The 19,790-nt window shown below is 45.6% G+C and overlaps 1 protein-coding gene and 1 pseudogene across 21 annotated transcripts in view; one reads left to right on the forward strand and one right to left on the reverse strand.

The window, feature by feature from the left end:
• Positions 1-19,790, reverse strand: part of LOC118453432 (protein NLRC3-like) — an 815,502-nt gene that overhangs the window by 361,089 nt on the left and 434,623 nt on the right. Inside the window, exon 4 of one of the 21 annotated variants that reach the window (XM_087837942.1) lies at positions 1,248-1,262. The exons of the other annotated variants lie outside the window; for them this stretch is intronic. Within the exon in view, the coding sequence (XP_087694068.1) occupies positions 1,248-1,262 (15 nt within the window). The remainder of the gene's footprint in view (positions 1-1,247; positions 1,263-19,790) is intronic. 21 annotated transcript variants of the gene reach the window in all.
• Positions 2,965-5,353, forward strand: LOC148105990 (uncharacterized; annotated as a pseudogene).

A 19,790-nucleotide genomic window follows, 5' to 3' on the forward strand; every position in this document is an offset into this window, starting at 1 on the left:
GGTTCACAGACATAAAACTTCTGAGCTCAGCAAGTTCTTCATTCAGGATCTGGTTTCTAAACTCCAGGATCATCCAGAGCAGCAGTTTAGTTTGCAGGTTCACTTTATCTCCTGTATATTTAACTTCAGCTGTGCTCTCAGACCGACCGTGGACCCAGCAGAACTGGGTTCAGATCTCTGGGGCCACTTACATCACCTTCATGTCCTGGGTCCATGAGAGCTCTTCAACACCACCTGGTGTTGAACTCTACAGGACCAGTGACTGTAGTACAGAACCATCACTGTGTGAGGACACAAACCAGTATGTTTGATGGTGAGGACCCAGTAAACGATCTAAATACTGCAGATTTAAGATAAGATAAGATGACCTTTATTAGTCCCACAGGTGGGAAATTTGTTCAAAAAGATAAGAAAGAAACTCAGAATGAGCAGAGCTGCTGTAACAGGCTGCCGCACACGCCGCAAGTAAAGAGGCTGATGCTAAATGATGAGGTCACTAAACAGGAAGTACAGAAAGATTTAACTGTGTGTCACATGATGATGTCACAGTCTCTCTGTCTACCCTGTGGGAGGGGCCTAAAGTAGGCATGAGCATTACAGCCATTTCCTCCAGACTGAGAAAACAAAGCTGAAGCAGAGAAACTAGAGACAGAGCAGCAGCAGCCACACAGACAGGAGGCGTCTGCATCAGTGACTCTTTGACATTATGTCCACATCAAAGCAGACACACACTGGGACAACACACAGGAAGATGATGGACGAGGTGGGAGGCGGAGCTAGTCTCCAGTTTCACCAATCACAATCCATCAGGACTGTTCATCAAATGAAACGCTCGCGTCGTAACGAGACGTCAACACGACCAAACGCCATCACAGACATGTCTCTGCTCGCTGTCAGAAGACGAGGACGATGAAACAGGAAGGATTGAACTCTTCTGTGACATCAACGCCAGCAGAGGCTGAAACACATCCTGACCTTGAACATCACAGATCCCCACGGGCACACTCCCATCTCACACATCACATCCTGTAAGAGGAGGAGAGCGCCGGGGTCGTGCTCAGGAGATATGAAGTTCAGTTAGAGCAAAGAGCATAAAGCAGCATGTAAACAAAGTGCACAGGGTTCATTCATGTTTGCAGGGCGCCCATCACTGCGCCGCCACAGCTGGAAGTGTGTGCGAGTGTTCAGTCACCCTGCATACTGGATATGTGATTACTCTCAGAGAAAACCAATCATGATACAGACACTTTTCTTTCTCCCTGCTGGAGGTTGGCTGGACTTCTTTACTGTCCAACAGCTGAGCTGGACAGAAACAATCCCAGGTTTCCCTGACTGAAGGTCACCATGCTCACCTCAGCGTGGGAGGAGTTTCAGGCCTTCAGACAGACGGCTGCAGGTCAGTGCTGCACCGACGTTGTTGGGTCCTGAGTCATGGGGACAGCAAACGACTTGTCAAAGCATCTGCAGGAGAAGAAAGCTGAACTTTATTAAGCAGCAAAAGGACATCAAAGCACTAGATGTGAGTAAAGAGATGCTCCTCGGCCCCATCATCGTGTGCTCGCTGCAGCTTCTACATCAGGTTCTAGTGGACAACCATGAACCTGAACTCAACACCTGAAACTGTCCAGCAGCTCTTTGTGTCTCCACGTCTCTGCTGGATGGACTCACCCACTGAAGCCAGGACTCAGTGTGGAGCTGGGTGTGGAAAACATCCTATATCACCATCACATGACACAGAGGGTCCACAGAGGGTGTCACGGGTAAGCTCACGGTCACTGGGAGGCTGAGTGTGGAGTCAGTGTTGCTGTGGTTTGTGTGTGTGTGGAGATGAAACACACCAGTGTGTCCTGTCACATCTGTTTGACCTCTGTCACAGTGAGCTGACCTCTGCTCCTCCTGCGTCTCTCACTGGACTAACTTTGTTAGCTGGACAACGATCGTGTCCACAAAATGTTTCCTTACAAGGTGAACGACGTTTCATTTAAACTGAATCTTGGATTTTATTGTGAAAAACCTCCTTCAAACATGTCCGAGCGTTACAGAGTCTGTGGATTTTCCCACAGACGTTGCTCCTGTGCTTCCACAGCTGTCACACAGACACATTACCGACTTCATGTCCAACGAAAGCTGCCAGATTTGTACTTTTCCACATCCTTAAATGTGTTTTCAAATTAAAAGCAGCACTTCCTGTTTCCATGGAGGAAATGTAAACCACGTGGGAGCTTTAAACATTAATGTGTTTTCAAATTAAAAGCAGCACTTCCTGTTTCCATGGAGGAAATGTAAACCACGCGTTTCTGAAATGTCTTTGTATTATAGTGAATTTTGAGCTTTGCAGGATACAAAGAAGAAGAAATCAAAGATTACAGCAGGTAGTTGTACAGAGGACGTCAGCTGATGGAGCAGAGGGAGGCCGACTGTGGATGAATGAGGAGGTGAAGGCCTGCAGGCGGGTGGAGACAGAGAAGGTGATGTCACTAATGACTTCAGAGCAGCTTTCTCCTTATTAACATAGTTGTTTGGTCACGTTGTGTTGTAATGAGACACGTACAGTTTGTGGACCCGGGGCTTTGTGTGTTTGTGATCAGTCTTGGTGTTGAGGATTTCTCATGTTCAGCTCCAACAAAGTTGGAGCTAAAACTCTTCCTGTAGCCACGTGTGCTTTGCATTCTGCAGCAAAGTTCTACAGATGTGCAAAGATCTGGGCGAGCAATGAGCTGTGACATCAACATGAACTTTCTGTTTCCTCCAAAAGTCCACAGCACTTCCTGTTGTTGCTCAGACGTGACTGAGAACTCTTTGAAATTACTTAGCTTTAGCTGTATGCTGGTGTAACCCTGGAGAGTTACTAAGGGTTTTAGTGTGTTATGAGTGATGTTAGTATTTTGAGTTCACTGTTAAGTTTTATTAAGTTAAATTATTTTGTTGAGAATTAATAAAATAGAAGATGTCTATAATGTCCTGATGGTCCTTGAAGTATACAGGGGGAAGTACCGCCTCCTGCCGTGTAGCAGCTACGATATCAGGAAAGAGGGAGAGGAAGAAAAGTTAGTTTTTTCCAAGTGGAAAGCGTGGTTGTTGTTATTCACTCGGATTGTACGGTGGAAATAAACTATCTGGAAATTGTTGTGAACCAGAAAGGAGTTTGTTACTGCTCGGATTCTTCTGGGTGAGTTAATTTGTTGTGAACAAGAATATTGTGAGTTTAAGCCACTAACGATGACATGCTAGCGGCTATCGCGGCTATTGCTATTAGCCATGTGGCTGTACATGTGTGATTGTAAGGATTAAACTGTATGTTAGAGTTTGTTAGCTTCTTATGACGATGCATGTAAAGATTGTAAGTTATATGTATGCTGTAGATGTTGATATGTTCCTATATCAATCCTTAGTTGTGTTCATTGTGAGATGAATACAGTTTAAAGAAAATGGGGTTATGTTTCTTTGTAGTTGTGCTACAACGCTTCACCATCGCCGTTTTGAAGCTCCATTTTATAGAGATTGAAAATGTGACGTCATTCAGGGCGAAAACCGCAAAGGATTGTGGGAACTCGTGGCAAGAGCTACTAGCGCACACAGGCTTTCAATTGAAATCAGTTACACAGCGATAGAAAGAAACCAAAAATGACAAGAAGCTGTTGTATTATTAACTGCACAAGCCGGGCGAGCAACAGCCGCGTGAAGCCGACGGGTAAAGCGATTGGTTTTTATCGGATTCCGGCGTGGAGCAGAAATTGTCCAAGCCATGTCTCCGAAGTCAAGAAGAGGCGACGGATGGCCTGGATTGCCACTATCCGAAGACCTAATATAACGTTCGAAAACACTCCACCTGACATGTTAGTGTGCTCCAAGCATTTCCACAAAGGTAAGTGTTTTGTAGTGGTTAATACGTCTTATATGGCGCTGAACAGAAATCATCGCGCTATGCTCCTTTGTTTATTGTGGCTGTGTGTAATGTTAGCTGTGTTTTGTAGGCAAACCAGCCTACGAAATGCTGGAATGCGATCCAGACTGGGCACCCTCTCTCAAACTGGGCCACAGAGAGATTTGATCGGTTAAGACAGAGATTGAAATCAAAACAGCCACGAAAAGTCCCGCGTTCCTCTGGGGCAGAGACGGCTCATCCAGGCGAAATCCATGCAGGTAAAATTGTCTGTGTACATAAATAAATTCCACTTTTTCCACATTAAGTACTGTGTCTTGTTTTTGCACATAAAATGATCTTGTCTGTGTCTGTATGCATGTGTGTTTTTCAGCACACCTGTCACCTGTAGCACCTGTCACTACGGAAACTACAGCTGAGATCCAACCACAGCAGATAACTCCACAGCACGAGGATGAAGATCTGCAGGAGTGTAAAGTGTGTTCTCTAAGGTTACAAGAAATAGCACACCTGCAGGAAGAAAACCTAATATTAAAAAAAGAACTGTCCTAAAAGAAATTAGACACGGAATTCTTGAAAGATAACAACTCTAAAGTTAAACTCTACACAGGGCTGCCTTCTTTTGCTTTACTAATGGGGGTGCTACAACAAAGCCCGAGCTTGCCAGACACTGACAGGAAAATTTCCCAGTTTCAGATGCTCTTGTTGACTCTCATGCGTTTAAGACTCAACCTTCCAATTGCACATATTGCACACCTCTTTGATATTAGCTGGACAACCACATCCACTGTATTTAACATTACTGTAAATGTGCTATACGCTCACCTCAGTCCACTGGTGCACTGGCCGGGAAGACATTGCATACAGGCCAGTATGCCACACCAGTATGTTGAGATGTTTGGTGACCGGGTGACAGTTATTATTGACTGTTTTGAACTGTTCATAGAGAGAGCACAAAATTTACGCGCCATGGCGGAGACGTATTCCACATACAAAAGTAGACACACAATGAAATATCTCATTGGCATCACACCACAAGGGACCATCTCTTTCATTTCTAAAGGATGGGGAGGGCGTACCAGTGATAAACGAATAGCTGAAACATCTGGCTTTCTACAGACGCTGTCACCTGGGGACATAGTGCTCGCTGACCGGGGTTTTGATATCAAGGAAAGTGTTGCCTTAATGGGTGCCACTTTAAAAATTCCAGCATTTACACGGGGTCGTAGTCAGCTACAAGCAAAAGATGTGGAGGACACACGAAACCTGGCACATGTCAGGATCCATGTAGAACGCGTTATAGGCTGTCTGCGGTCCAAGTACACCATCCTAAATGACACCATCCGTTTAGGTTTTGTGGTGCCATGTGAAGGTGAGAACATGACTTTGCTGGATAAGATAGTCGCTGTGTCATGTGCGCTCACAAATATGTGCCCAAGTGTTGTTGTGAAGCAAGCAAGTGATGAATAACTGTTTTCCAATTTGTTGTATCAATTTTTTGTTGTGGTTGTTATTGTTTTGTTGTGCTTCTGTGTTTTTATACAAATCAGCTAATAATGCACAATGGTATACTATTTGTCCTGTAAGCTTCAATAGTAACATGTAACACTGTTGTCAGTTATAAATAAAGACAGTCCTGATAAAAGACTTGTGCAACACTTACTTTATTTGTATTGGTTCTGACACTGTATATTAGTACAAACTGAAAAGAAAGAGATTGCGTTGGCCCATTCTGGACATAAAGAGATAATTTACAGCACAGCTGTAAAGTGCAGTGGTGTAAATCGGCAAATATTTACAACAAAGTATGACTGTTGTGACAGACATTTATAGCAATGTAAACACGTTCTTATAATTCACTGTGAGTGACAGAACAACAGGTAACACAAACCATAGAGTGCAGAGTACAGGAAGATGGGTCCACCCTAATGTGACACTAAACATGAAATCACAATAAAGTCCTTCAATATAAGAGTTGTCTCTGAACGGGTGTAACTGAAATACTGTCTGGTTAGTTTTCTATGCGAGCTTTTTTCTTTCGTTCTTTTTTTTGTCACGGTAACATCCATGGAAGGTGGCCGTTGTGAAACACTGGGTTCTGGATCAGTGTAATGATTGGCCAAGAGCTCAGGCATCACAACTTTGTAGAAGAAATCCTGAGCGACAGGCAGCATTTTAGTCCACAACTCTACATCTGGCATCACAACAACACAAGCTTTTGTTGTCCACACAACAAAGTCACAAAAGTGTGACTTTGTAACAAAGATCTGGGTTTGGACGTGCTTGTAGCAGATGTGTGTCTGTTTCAACTTCACCCTTCCATCTGTTAACCTCAGACAAAACCTGTCATCTTCACAGGCCTGCAGGAGGTTGTTGTTGCGGTGTTTATATGGGCACTTGATTTCCACACATCCTTTACCACAACATTCACATTTTACGAGCGCATCAGGGGTGGCACCCAATTTTGGGAATGAGGGGTTGATTATGAAACCACATGCACACACTTCTCTCCCATGCATGTGCAGTGTGCACTTTCAACATCCCCATTGGATTGCAGAATAACCCAGGGCTGAAGAGGCTACTGGCTGAGGCGCATGGAGTGATTTACCTGAAACAGTCAGTGCAGAAAAACGTGTTTGTGAGGACAGAATGTACAGTAAATATTCAACTTGGCATAAATAGTTAATTGTCCTGACACAATATTGCGTTTTTCTTCTGTTATTACCATGGTACATTGACAAAAACATATACTTTTATTCACAGGATATATGACAGATTTTTGTATCACTAATTGCCCAGTACGATTACAGCATACACTATTATTGTCACTGCTATATTTCTGTAATGCGAACCAGAAATTATTTCCACTACTAATTAATTACCGTTGAGCTCAAAGGTCGTATTAATAAATGGTTAACGAATGTGTATTTATGAAGACGATTTGTGAGACTGGTAAACTTATGATACATACGATGGTCTTTCGTTCTACACGGTGCATTTCAAGGTCCTGTACCCATCCGTCGGTAAACTGTACCTGGACTTGTTGCAGTGACCTGAAGTTACTAAACTTCATGAGTGTATGCACTCACTCCAAGAACCATATAATTGTAAATCTGAGCGTGGTGAAAGTTGGGCAGCACACTGACGTCTTTTGTGCTCGTAAGGGTCTAACCCTTTCACTCCTTTGATTTTTTCCTCGTACCTTTTCTTTGCCTTTTCGTCGAGTCTGTCTTTGTACGGTCCGGCATTGTTCTCCTTCGTTTTGTACATTCCTATTTTGTGGAACAAAGAAAATCCGAGAAGGTATTGTTGGTATTGATCGTTTTGCGGTGCTGCAAATGCTTGCATTTGATGCGGCGCTCGGATTGTTTTGCCACGAGTTCCCGGCATGCAATGTGCGAAAGTCACGTGGTCTGTCAATCTCTATACAATGCTAATTCATTTATTTATTTATATATAGTTCAATTATTGGTGACTTTGGTAAGAAGTTATCATTGTCTATGTTTTGGAATATTCTATCATTCTTTCTGTATACTGGAAAGGTAAAATGCTAATTTGTCAGTATGTATGAACGAAACATCCATCCATCCATCTTCATCCGCTTTATCCGGGGCCGGGTCGCGGGGGCAGCAGCCTAAGCAAAGAGGCCCAGACCTCCCTCTCCCCAGCCACCTCCTCCAGCTCATCCGGGGGAACACCAAGGCGTTCCCAGGCCAGCCGAGAGATATAATCTCTCCAGCGTGTCCTGGGTCTGCCCCGGGGCCTCCTCCCGGTGGGACATGCCTGGAACACCTCACCCAGGAGGCGCCCAGGGGGCATCCTTACCAGATGCCCAAACCACCTCAACTGGCTCCTTTCGATGTTGTCAGGCGTTGTGTGGAGGCGAGGAAGAAGGAACCCAAACGCAGGACTCACAGGTAGGTGAAGACTGGTGGATGTTTATTATAAGGAGTGGAGGAACAGAGGGTGAACGGACACTGACTGGCTGGAACACTGAATGGCTGACTGACTGAGAGAACACGGGGAGGACAACATCACACGAACATCATCAATGACACGACAAAGAACGAATAGAAACAGAAGACTTAAATACACAGACTGATGAGGATGATAATGAGAGACCGGTGAGTACACAGCTGAACATAATCTGGCTAACGGCACGAGATGAGCTAACACAGGAACAAACAGGAAGTGACGAAATAAACTGAACGTGAACAAAACGGAAAGCACTGGGTCACCGACCCAGGAACCCTGACAGATGTGGAGCAGCAGCGGCTCTACTCTGAGCCCCTCCCGGATGGCCGAACTTCTCACCCTATCTCTAAGGGAGATGCCAGCCACCCTTCGGAGGAAGCTCATTTCCGCCGCTTGTATCCGCGATCTCGTCCTTTCGGTCACTACCCACAGCTCGTGGCCATAGGTGAGGGTAGGGACGTAGATCGACCGGTAAATTGAGAGCTTCGCTTTTACACTCAGCTCCCTCTTCACCACGACGGACCGGTGCAGCGTCTGCATTAGTGCAGCTGCAGCCCCAATCCGTCTGTCGGTCTCCGGCTCCCTTCTCCCATCACTCGCGAACAAGACCCCGAGATACTTGAACTCCTCCACTTGGGGCAGGACCTCATCCCCGACCCGGAGTGGGCACTCCACCCTTTTCCGGCTGAGAACCATGGCCTCAGATTTGGAGGTGCTGATCCTCATTCCCGCTGCTTCACACTCGGCTGCGAACCGCTCCAGTGCGAGCTGGAGGCCCTCACCCGATGAAGCCAACAGAACCACATCATCCGCAAAGATCAGAGATGAGATCCTGAGGCCACCAAAGCGAAAGCCCTCCGCCACTTGGCTGCGCCTAGAAATCCTGTCCATAAAAATTATGAACAGAACCGGTGACAAAGGGCAGCCCTGGCGGAGCCCATCACCCACCGGGAACGAGTCTGACTTATTGCCGGCAATGCGAACCAAGCTCTTGCAACGGTTGTATAGGGATCGAATGGCCCGTAGCAATGGGCCAGACACCCCATACTCCCGCAACACCTCCCACAGGACACCCCGAGGGACACGGTCGAATGCCTTCTCCAAGTCCACAAAACACATGTAGACTGGTTGGGCAAACTCCCATGCACCCTCAAGTATCCTCGAGAGGATGAAGAGCTGGTCCAGTGTTCCGCGACCAGGACGAAAACCGCATTGTTCCTCCTGCATCAGAGGTTCGACTAGCGGACGAACTCTCCTTTCCAGCACCCTGGCATAGACTTTCCCGGGGAGGCTGAGGAGTGTGATCCCCCTGTAGTTGGAACACACCCTCCGGTCCCCCTTCTTAAAGATGGGGACCACCACCCCGGTCTGCCAATCCACGGGTACTGCCCCTGATCTCCACGCAACATTGCAGAGGCGTGTCAGCCAGGACAGCCCTACAACGTCCAGAGCCTTCAGGAACTCGGGGCGGACCTCATCAACACCAGGGGCTCTGCCACCAAGGAGTTGTTTAACTGCCTCAGTGACCTCGCCCCCAGAAATTGGCGGGTCATTCCCCTCATCCCCAGACTCTGCTTCCTCCTTGGAAGACGCGTCAGTGGGATTAAGGAGGTCCTCGAAGTATTCCTTCCACCGCCTGACAATTTTCTCAGTCGACGTCAGCAGCGCTCCGCCAGCACTATACACAGTGCAGGTAGAGCACCGCTTTCCCCTCCTGAGACGCCTGACGGTTTGCCAGAACCTCTTCGAGGCAGTCCGAAAGTCTTTTTCCATGGCCTCTCCGAACTCCTCCCACACCCGAGTTTTTGCTTCAGCCACTGCCCGAGCCGCATTCCGCTTGGCCTGTCGATACCTGTCGGCTGCCTCCGGAGTCCCACAGGCTAACCAAGCCCGATAGGACTCCTTCTTCAGCCTGGTGGCTCCCTTCACCTCTGGTGTCCACCATTTGGTTCGGGGATTACCACCACGGCAGGCACCAACCACCTTGCGGCCGCAGCTCAATGCAGCAGCTTCGGCAATGGAGGCGCTGAACATGGTCCATTCGGACTCAATGTCCCCCGCCTCCCTCGGAATGCTGTTGAAGCTCTGCCGGAGGTGTGCGTTGAAGATCTCGCGGACTGGGGCCTCTGCTAGTCGTTCCCAGCACACCCTCACTACGCGTTTAGGTGCACCAGGTCTGTCCAGCGTCCTCCCCCGCCACCTGATCCAACTCACCACCAGGTGGTGATCAGTTGACAGCTCAGCCCCTCTCTTTACCCGAGTGTCCAGAACATATGGTCGCAGGTCTGGTGATACGATTACAAAATCGATCATCGACCTACGGCCTAGAGCGTCCTGGTGCCACGTGCACTTATGGACACTCTTATGTTCGAACAAGGTGTTCGTTATGGCCAAACTGTGATTAGCACAGAAGTCCAATAACAAAGCACCGCTCGGGTTCAGATCAGGGAGGCCGTTCCTCCCAATCACGCCCCTCCAGGTCTCGCTGTCGTTACCCACGTGAGCATTGAAGTCTCCCAGCAGGACAACAGAGTCTCCAGGTGGAGCACCTTCCAGCACCCCCCCCCAGGGACTCTAAGAAGGCTGGGTACTCCGAACTGCCACTCGGCGCATAAGCGCAGATGACAGTCAGGACCCGTTCCCCGACCCTAAGGCGCAGGGAACAAACCCTCTCGTCCACCGGGAAAAACCCCAACGTACCGGCAGCAAGCCGAGGGGATATTAGAATACCCAACCCAGCCCGCCGCCTCTCACCAGGGGCAACTCCAGACTGAGACAGAGTCCAGCCCCTCTCCAGGAGACTGGTTCCAGAGCCCAAGCCGTGCGTAGAGGTGAGCCCGACTATATCTAGCCGGTACCTCTCAACCTCACGCACTAACTCAGGCTCCTTCCCCACCAGAGAGGTGACATTCCATGTCCCTATTGCCAGTCTTGGCAGCCGGGGTTCAGTCCGCCAGGGCCTCCGCTCCTGGCCGCCACCCGGCACACAATGCACCCGACCCCTATGGCGCCTCCTGCGGGAGGATGGGCCCATGTCTCCTCTTCGGGCTGTGCCCGGCCGGGCTCCATGGACTAAGGCCCGGCCACCAGACGCTCGCCCTCGGGCACCCTCCCCGGACCTGGCTCCAGGGCGGGGCCCCGGTAACCCTATCCCGGGCAGGGTAAACTGTTCCCTCGGTGTTTTTTTCATAGGGGTCTTCTGAATCGCTCTTTGTCTGGTCCCTCACCCAGGACCAATTTGCCATGGGAGACCCTACCAGGGGGCAAATGCCCCCAGACAACATAGCCCCTGGGATCCCTGGGACACACAAACCCCTCCACCACGATAAGGTTGCGATTCACGGAGGAGTGAACGAAACATAAGAAAGGATATATGTATAAATGACTAAATATAGATTTTTGAATGTTATCCTGACTGTGTTATAGAGGTCAGGTTGTTTTCTTGGGAGTACAGTTCAGTGATGATCCAGTCCAAAGATGGCGAGCCTCCAGGATCCTTGAGATGATTGTTTTAAGAAGAGAACTAAATTCTTTGGACGAACCGTGAGCTGTACAAACTCTACTTAAGTGGTAGGACAGATTTGCACTTCATTCCTCCTTTGCACATCCTGCAAAGAGAATCCTCATTGGTGGACTCACACTTAAGGGTGTCGGCTGACACGAGAGAGAGACTGAGTCAAATCCCCCGGGGGTGTGTGTGTTTTGTTTATTGTTTTCCTGACTTGGGCCCAATTTTTCCTTTCATGTACTGTTATTGTTTTCATTGTATGTTTGTGAGATTCTTTAATTGTGAATACAAACTGATCAAACCAAGTTCTCAGAGCGTTTCATTAGTCATCCACTCTGCTCCAGTCGTCGAACCTCAGCTATTGGCCCAACACACAGGTAACCATTTAAATCTGTATCCCAAGTGTTGAAAGGGGTGTTACACTAGCTACACTCTGACTCAGCTCAACGTCTTTTGCCACCAGGATGTTTCCCTCAAAGATGCTTGTAGGTGGATCTGACTGTGGCCAATCACCACCTGCGCCGCCCTGATCAGATACCCAGCTGGGATAATGAGCTCACCAAAGGAGAAGACTGAAAGCACTGACACGAGGAAGGAACGAGTCAGAGGACCAGTGAGTGTCAGCAGAACCACTGTTCAGGACGAGACCACAGACATCAGCCACGACTGACCGTGTACTTAGTGAAAACCTCAGACAGCAGAAAGCAGAGAAAGAGGAGGAGCAAGGAGAGCAGCCATGATGGAAGGACGGGTATGTACCAGCAGCAGATAGAGGAAGTGGCTCTGTAGATATTTATAGTCAGTCCTCATGCATGTGCTGTGCATATAGTAAGTGTCTGTCATGAAGCTGTCATGTGTGCATATCTGTGGTCAGTAAAGCTGATTGTGATTAATAGCTACACCACAGAGTGCCCAAAGAGTTGTTGCATTGTTAGCCTTGTTTAGGGAGGGCTGGGGTTTCTTTGGAGCCCCAATTCATTAAAGTTAGTTCAGCACCGAGTGAAAAGAATCCCTGAAGACTCAGCACAGAAAGTGTGGGACACAAGTTTGCTTTGGAGACATGGACTGAGTTAGAAAACTAGCCAACATGATTTATAACGGACAGTCATCATTAATGATGGAGAACTGAAAGGACATGAAGGCTGCGCTGTTACACTTTTTGATAGCTGGAAACTTTAACTGTCATCAGAAAACATCAAATATTCTGGATCCTCTCTGCAGTGTCTCGTCTTTCCTCTGTGACTTCCGTGGATTTTAGCTCAAAAATGTTTTTAAATGGTTTGTCAGCAAACTGACCTCTGACCTCTACAGTACTGACCTGTACAAAGAGCTGTCAGTCTCAGCTCTTCTCTCCCAGCACTGGTGGAGCAGGTGTAGTCGCTGCTGACAGCTATTGTTGGTTTTCTCAGAGACAGGCGGAGGTCTGCAGTGTTGAGAGCATCAGCTCTCATCGATGTGCGCCGCTGTAACGCTGCTTTTGTCCTCTGAGATCACCAGGTATGAAATCCGAGTACTGACAGGGCAGCAGGACAGATCTTTCCCCCTCATTCACTTCCATGAGCACAGCCAAGGCATGCTGGGAAACTGAGGACACACCAACAGATGTAGAAATGACCTGCATGCTGTGGGTTTGTCTCCTCACAGGTGACCAATTAGCTGCAGAAACCCAAGCCAGGTGTCTGAATACTGACACATGGACTCTTCTTTATAATAACTACACAATAGTGAGCATTAGTATGTAGTTTATTAATGGAACCAAACTGTTCCTGTTATAGCTGACTTTCAGGACCTCCAAGTCTGCACTTATGTTTATTATCAGTTGGAGCCCCTCCTCATTCTTCTTCTTCTTCTTTGGTGCAACCCTGTAAATTTTGGGGTACCCCTTTGGCCCCTCCCCTTTACTACAATTCCCCTGTGGGAGAGGTCGGTGTCATTTCTTTCCCAACACTGTACAACACACATATAATGTATATTTAGCCACCCTGATGTTTCTGATTGTGTTTTTAGGTCAATTATTGTCATCATTGTGTCTTTGCTAGATGCTGTGAATGTGTAGTACGTGTGTGCCACAAATGTGTTACAGGCACAGTCTATGCTAGCATGAATAGATCTTGCTAGCTTGGAAGTTGTGGTGGGTGGAGCTAACCCTCGTCCCTCCTGTTTGCATTTGGTTGTAGGAGCTGGAGCGAGCAAGTTAATGACTTGGAGCTCTTTGTTTCTTTGACCTTTCATTGTCAGACACAACGTAGGAACACGCCGGTTACATTAAGACAGATTTAAAAGATCTGGATCAATAAGTTCAGAACATCATCAGTGACAGCAGTTTTATATGTCTAAAGTATGACACACAGACAGACCAGTTATTTAGGAGCTGTTATGGTTGTAAATTATAGGTTTATTACTCAGAAAATGATTAATGAAGTATTTCGATAATAATGATGTTTCAGATGATTAACATACAGGATAATTCTGGTTCTATAAATGTTATGAAGTTTGATTTCTCTGAGATAAATCTGTAAAACAGATATATATCTGTATTCAGCAAGTTATCAAACCAAAGAAAAATTAATTATGTAAAATGTTATTGTGGTTTAAAATATATATAGTTAAAATAATGTGAATTCATTAATTCATTTGCAACAGACACAAGTAAAAAAGTTATTAATATGGTTACTTAAAAAATAAATCTTAGCTAACCTTGTAATCTTCAGCAATCACAGTCTTTTCATCCAAATCCAGGGTCCCCCGTTTTTGCATAAGGATTTTCAAGTTGTTGTAGTGTTTTGTTACGTTCCTTCCACTATAAGGACTGCAAAACACTATTGCTGCACTATGGACAACATCATCCATGTCTTTTAAGTTATCACAGCATGCAAGGAGCCCAAACACATGCATTCCAAGCCTGTAGTTCTCTGGAATGCTGGGAAAATGAATGAATGAAATCACTGTTAGTAGGACCTTTACATTACAAATCTTGTATTCTTTTTTAATTATTGATATAAATGTTATTTTACAAAGGTCCTTGGCATTTTTCATGACATGGCTCAAACATCGATGAAGAATGGGAATGTTGAATTGCTGGCCACTCAGTAAGACATAGTACTTCTGCAGCAGATCCTCTAGACTTGTTCTGCAGAATGTCATGGAAATGGATCGGAGGAGTACCAGGGATCCATCACACATGAACATGACAGGCCTGTTTTAGGCCCGATTAACAAATGCTCTTACCAGATCAGTCTGAAAGGTCTGCAAGAAGTATCACAGGTCTCTAGGCCAGTGGAGATGGCCTATATTCAGAATCCAGTGAGATATCTGCGTCACCTCTTACAGTTTTCCTGTAATCTGAGGTCAAAGATGAGAATATATAGAGTACAGTACAGTAAAATGTGTTAAGTTTACTATCAATTTTCTCAAAAACCGTACAGTAATTTTGGCTGTGGATGACAGGGTGAAGAGTGTAGATGGCCTGTATTCAGAATCCAGAGAGATATCTGCGTCACCTCTTACAGTTTTCCTGTAATCTGAGGTCAAAGATGAGGACATTAAAAGTACAGTAGAGTAAATTGTGTAAATTTTATTGTTAATTTTCTCTGAATCATACAGTAATTTTGGCTGTGGATCACAGGGGGAAAAGTGGAGATAAACCAAAACTGGGAGTGGATTGTGAAGCAAAATAGTGTCAGGACACAAAAGACTGCGTTTCTAAGCCAGTCGGCACCGATACCGTAATATGCGTAAGAGTAGTGCAACAACATTTTCGGTGTGGCTAGCTTGACTGTGACTTCGTAAGTGAGGGCTCACTTGACCGCAGTTACTAATCAACACTGTGTGGAGTTAAGTCTTCACTCCGTGTCTACAGAACACTGACTTTTAACTCTGACGTTAGAGCTGGTTTACTCCTCACAGAGTTGTAAATACTCTCTCTAGGTTAAAATAGGTTTACACTGAAATATTGACACTCCATTTTTTACTGTGCACCTGTGTAAAATCCGTAATTCCCATGGTGTTGTTCAAAATGTGCTCTGGCACAATCATGAGCATCGCTTGCTACTGAAAACAAGAAGAAAGCCAGTCCTGCTGTGGGCTGAACCATTTGTTAATGGGGGGGGGGGACACTATGCAATATATTCAGTTTTAGCATTTATATTCACTGCTGACTGTAACTACGTTCAAACTGTTAATGCGATCTTATTTTAATAAACAACACTGTCACTCTACACCTGAGCCATAGACCACACCCTCCACCTCAATATACACCACAGTTTTCTCTGCTATGGAAATGAGATCATGAGGAAATCATTATTATTATTATTGAATAAATGCTCACATTAATGTGGGCTTATTTGTTTCATATTAGAAACATTAGTTGAGTATTTTTAGTATAAAATGGTGAAAGTCCCTGTTTTTGCTCCTCCCCTCACCTGTGGATGGACGGTGCTGTTACCGTGGTGACAGCTTGGATGTGTTTCAGTCCTGCCTGGTTATCACTGCAGGAATCTTTACTTTCACATTTATTACAGGTAATAACTCTGATTTTTCTGTGTATTATGAACTAAATGTATCCTGATACACACAGAGATGGATGAGCAGAGGTCACATGATGAAAGAACAAACATGGAGTCTTTGATTTATTTAGATATTTATTGATGAATGCAAACAAACCCTGACACTGAACCATCGTCCAGCTTTCACAGAACAAACCTGATCACATGACCTGCTGACCCAAACAGTGAAAAGCTCCATGGCAACAACAACAAACAGCCTCACATATGTTAACAGAGGCTGTTAGAAGCACAGAGTCTTTACAGTCTTTCTCCTGTTTGTACACAGATCTCTGCACATCTTCATCACAGTTACTCACAGACGTGCAGAGTGTGTGGATATCAAAGCTAAGTTTCCACCATGTTTGTAGTCTGTACTGGGACTCATGGAGCATCTCTCTATGAGCACTCAGTGCTTTAAACAGTGAGTCCCAGTTTAACCAGCAGCCTTCACACCACACATCACACAGACATGGAAACTTCAAACCCTCAGACTGAAGACACCATCAGAAATAAATAGATTGTGATGAAGATGAAGAACTGGAACAGTTTGCTGTGGTTTCTTCTGTTCCTGTCAGAAATAAGAGTCTGGCAGCACTTTGCTCTCCTTCCACATGTTTAAGGAGGAAGTGAAGAAGAGCGAGTGAGTTGTCTTCCTCTGTGGGCCCAACATCAGGCAGCAGCCACGTATTTTTAAAAACCCAGCACACTGCTTCAGAAACACTGAGTCCAGGTGACCAGAGTCATGTGATCAGTGAGGTCTTCACTCAGGACGTCACAGCTTCAGGACCTGATTCAGAGGTTTATAAGGACGTGGATCATTGGTGCTGATGTTGTGTGAGAGCTGGTGAACCATGGGGAACATAAATAACAACCAGGCCATCAGCAATTCTACCCCCAGCTCGAAAACCTACATAATACTATAACCTATATAACTATATGTATAGTGTATGTTATATATAAACGTAGCTGAAGCAGTTTAATTTGTAGCTTCACGCTGCACTTCATACGTTTGTCCACCAGATGGCAGCACAGAGGCCTGTGTTGGAAAGCTTTGAGTAATGAAGCGTTTTCAATCCAAGCTTCAGAAAGCTTCATGTGGTCATTGTTGGGTTCAATATTGAGGAGGGTTAGAGGAGGTAATCAACTTTCAAAATAACAACACTGATCCGGCCAGGTGGAGTCAAACGATGATTTAATGCACGCATGGAGGGACCACCGCCGTACGCAGACAGCGCCGATCCCCGACTTACAGAGCATAAGCAGATGCTTTATATACCATCAGGGCTTAAATTTAATACGCCCCTTCAACGTCAATCAGATACAGGTCATACAAAGGTTTCAAAACCACAAAGACTTTTAACACAGTTTAAAATAACATTGTCTCCGTCTCCACAGCAGATGCTTCCTGTCAGCCTTCTGACTTTCACTTCTCGTCTGGAACACCAGACCCACACCCTGCAAGAAACTGTTCCTCTTTTTGCAGAGACAATTTTGCAGTTGCAAGCAAACATGACTAACCTCTCACCTATAAATGAGTCTATCTACTGTGTGTGTGTGTGTGTGTGTGTGTGTGTGTGTGTGTGTGTGTGTGGCTCGACCTCACATGAACTTTGTCTTATGTGAAGAGAGGCCAATTCTCATGTGCATAATAACCTAACTGAAACTATATCTGTAATATGTTGAATAAATGTTTTAATCAAATGAGTGCCCCTACTTCAAAGATTAATAAAAATATATAAATGACTCAAAGATAACAATGAATAACCTGGTTATTCAAATAGCATCCTCCCAACAGCTCCTCAAAGTAGCTTTCACAAGCACGCTCTGCAAAAGCCTGCACTTCCTGTCTACTTTGGCACAGAGTGTACTCAGAGTTAGGCCTTTCAGAATCAGCACATACACATTTAAGATTATAACAAGCATTCAAAAGCATTTAAGATCATTGATTTAACTCAACAGTTTAACGTGGTTATAACTGCACCTGTAATAAAGGCTAATTGGGTACCAACATGTTTAAACATCTGAATGCAATATCAATGCTGTAGATTATGTTATTAATGTTAGTACTGCAATGGTAATGATGATGATTATTAACAATAGCAGTAAAATAGTTTCCCTAATCCCCACATCATCAAGGAAGCAACCAGGAAATATCTGCTGTGTGTAAAAACAGCAACACAAGAATCCAGAATGAAGACAAGAAACTCAAAGCTCACACACAAAACAGGTGGAGCTAATTTTGTGACGTGTTTCTGTAAAAACACCACAGAAGTGAATCATCAAAGTTTCCATGTGAGCTGATGATGCTGCTGCAGAGTTTCTGTGAACCTCCTGTGACCCCGCCTCCTCATACAGAGACATCTTATTGCTCTTCAAACTGCATCACGTGGACACATGTGATTGTGTATTGTAGTATTGATCCCAATGCTGGTATTAGTACTGGATCAATAACACTGGATGGATGCGTTCAGCATGGAGCCCCTGAGCTGTGTTACAGACAAACATGAAAACTGACAGGTCTGTGTCATTCACAGTCTGTAACACTTCTAAACAACAGAGGCTGACCCAAGTGCCTCAGAGCCAGGCACGCTCACATCACAGCTCTCTAAATAAGCCAGTTTCAAAATAAGAGCTGAAAGCTGTGTTTGGTTGTGTTAGCTTATTATTGTGGAGACTAACATTCAGTGATCATGTGTTCAGCCTCATAATGATTACTCTCAGAAATCCTGATCTTTGTATTTACTGTGTGTTGGATCAATAACTGAGATTCATCGTATCACACAGCTGTGCTGCTGCTGCTGGTGATGTCAGCACATCTGGAACAATACGAGGTATCTGCTACCAGACTGAGCAGGACGTGAGACCTGTGGACTGTTTAAAGCTGTCCCTCCACAGCTCACTCAGACCTGATCCACACCTCAGTGATATTCTCTGACTTCCTCAGTAGAGACAGAAACCATTCAGATCTGGGACGATCAGCTGACTGATGATGTCACACAGACTGTGTTTTTCAGGAACAGTGATTCTGATGTGAGCCTGCTAGCTGACAGCAGACCTGATGAAACCACATGTTCACATCTGTGAGGACAGACTGGACTCTTTGACTGCACCTTGGTTCTCCTCAGAGGTCTGTACAGGAGCATGTCCACCCCCACTGAAGATCTCAGTCACTGTGAAACATAGAAAGCTGCTTGTGTAGCCTCTGCCTCACATGTAGATACAGCTACAGGTTTCTCTGTCAGTCAGACTGAAACAGTGTCCTGATGCTGCATCATTCAGCTCTGTGCCCCAGTCAGCATCACTGTGAGCTACCAGTGTCAGTGTTTCTGCCCTTTTCCTGTAACACTACACTCAGCACAGGCTCAGCTGCTATCCAGTGTTGGACTTTGGCTTCAGCTGCTGTGATAGATCCTCTAACATAGATCAGCTCTGCTACATGTTGTTAGATAAGTGCAGCTGCCTGTCATGTCCTGATGTTTCTCTGGCTCAGCAGCTTCTCCATCAGAGGTTCACATGGAGCTGATCCAGTATCTCCAGTAACTGTGTTCTGTGCCTCACTGGTTCATCCTTCTGTCTGTGTGACGTCAGTCAGATGTTGAAGTTAAACTCTGTAATCTTCACTGTGTCACAGAGTTCAGTGAGTCCCGTTATTCACAGTATCAATCAGATCATCAGAGAACAGCTGATCAGCAATCAGTGGTGCCAACAGCACCTCCTGTGGTGAGAGGATGCAATAATGCAATGTAGCATTTTTACACTCAACACTTCCAGTCATGGAAACTGTCTGTTGGATCTGTTTGACGTTGCTTTCTTGTGTTGCTTTCTTGGTTAGAGTTCCTCACAAATGTCCAGATTATTCTTCTAATGAGGCGTCGACCAT

This window comes from Neolamprologus brichardi, chromosome 3 (genome assembly GCF_056152115.1).
Source record: "Neolamprologus brichardi isolate AB-2024 chromosome 3, ASM5615211v1, whole genome shotgun sequence".
Lineage (NCBI taxonomy): Eukaryota > Metazoa > Chordata > Actinopteri > Cichliformes > Cichlidae > Neolamprologus > Neolamprologus brichardi.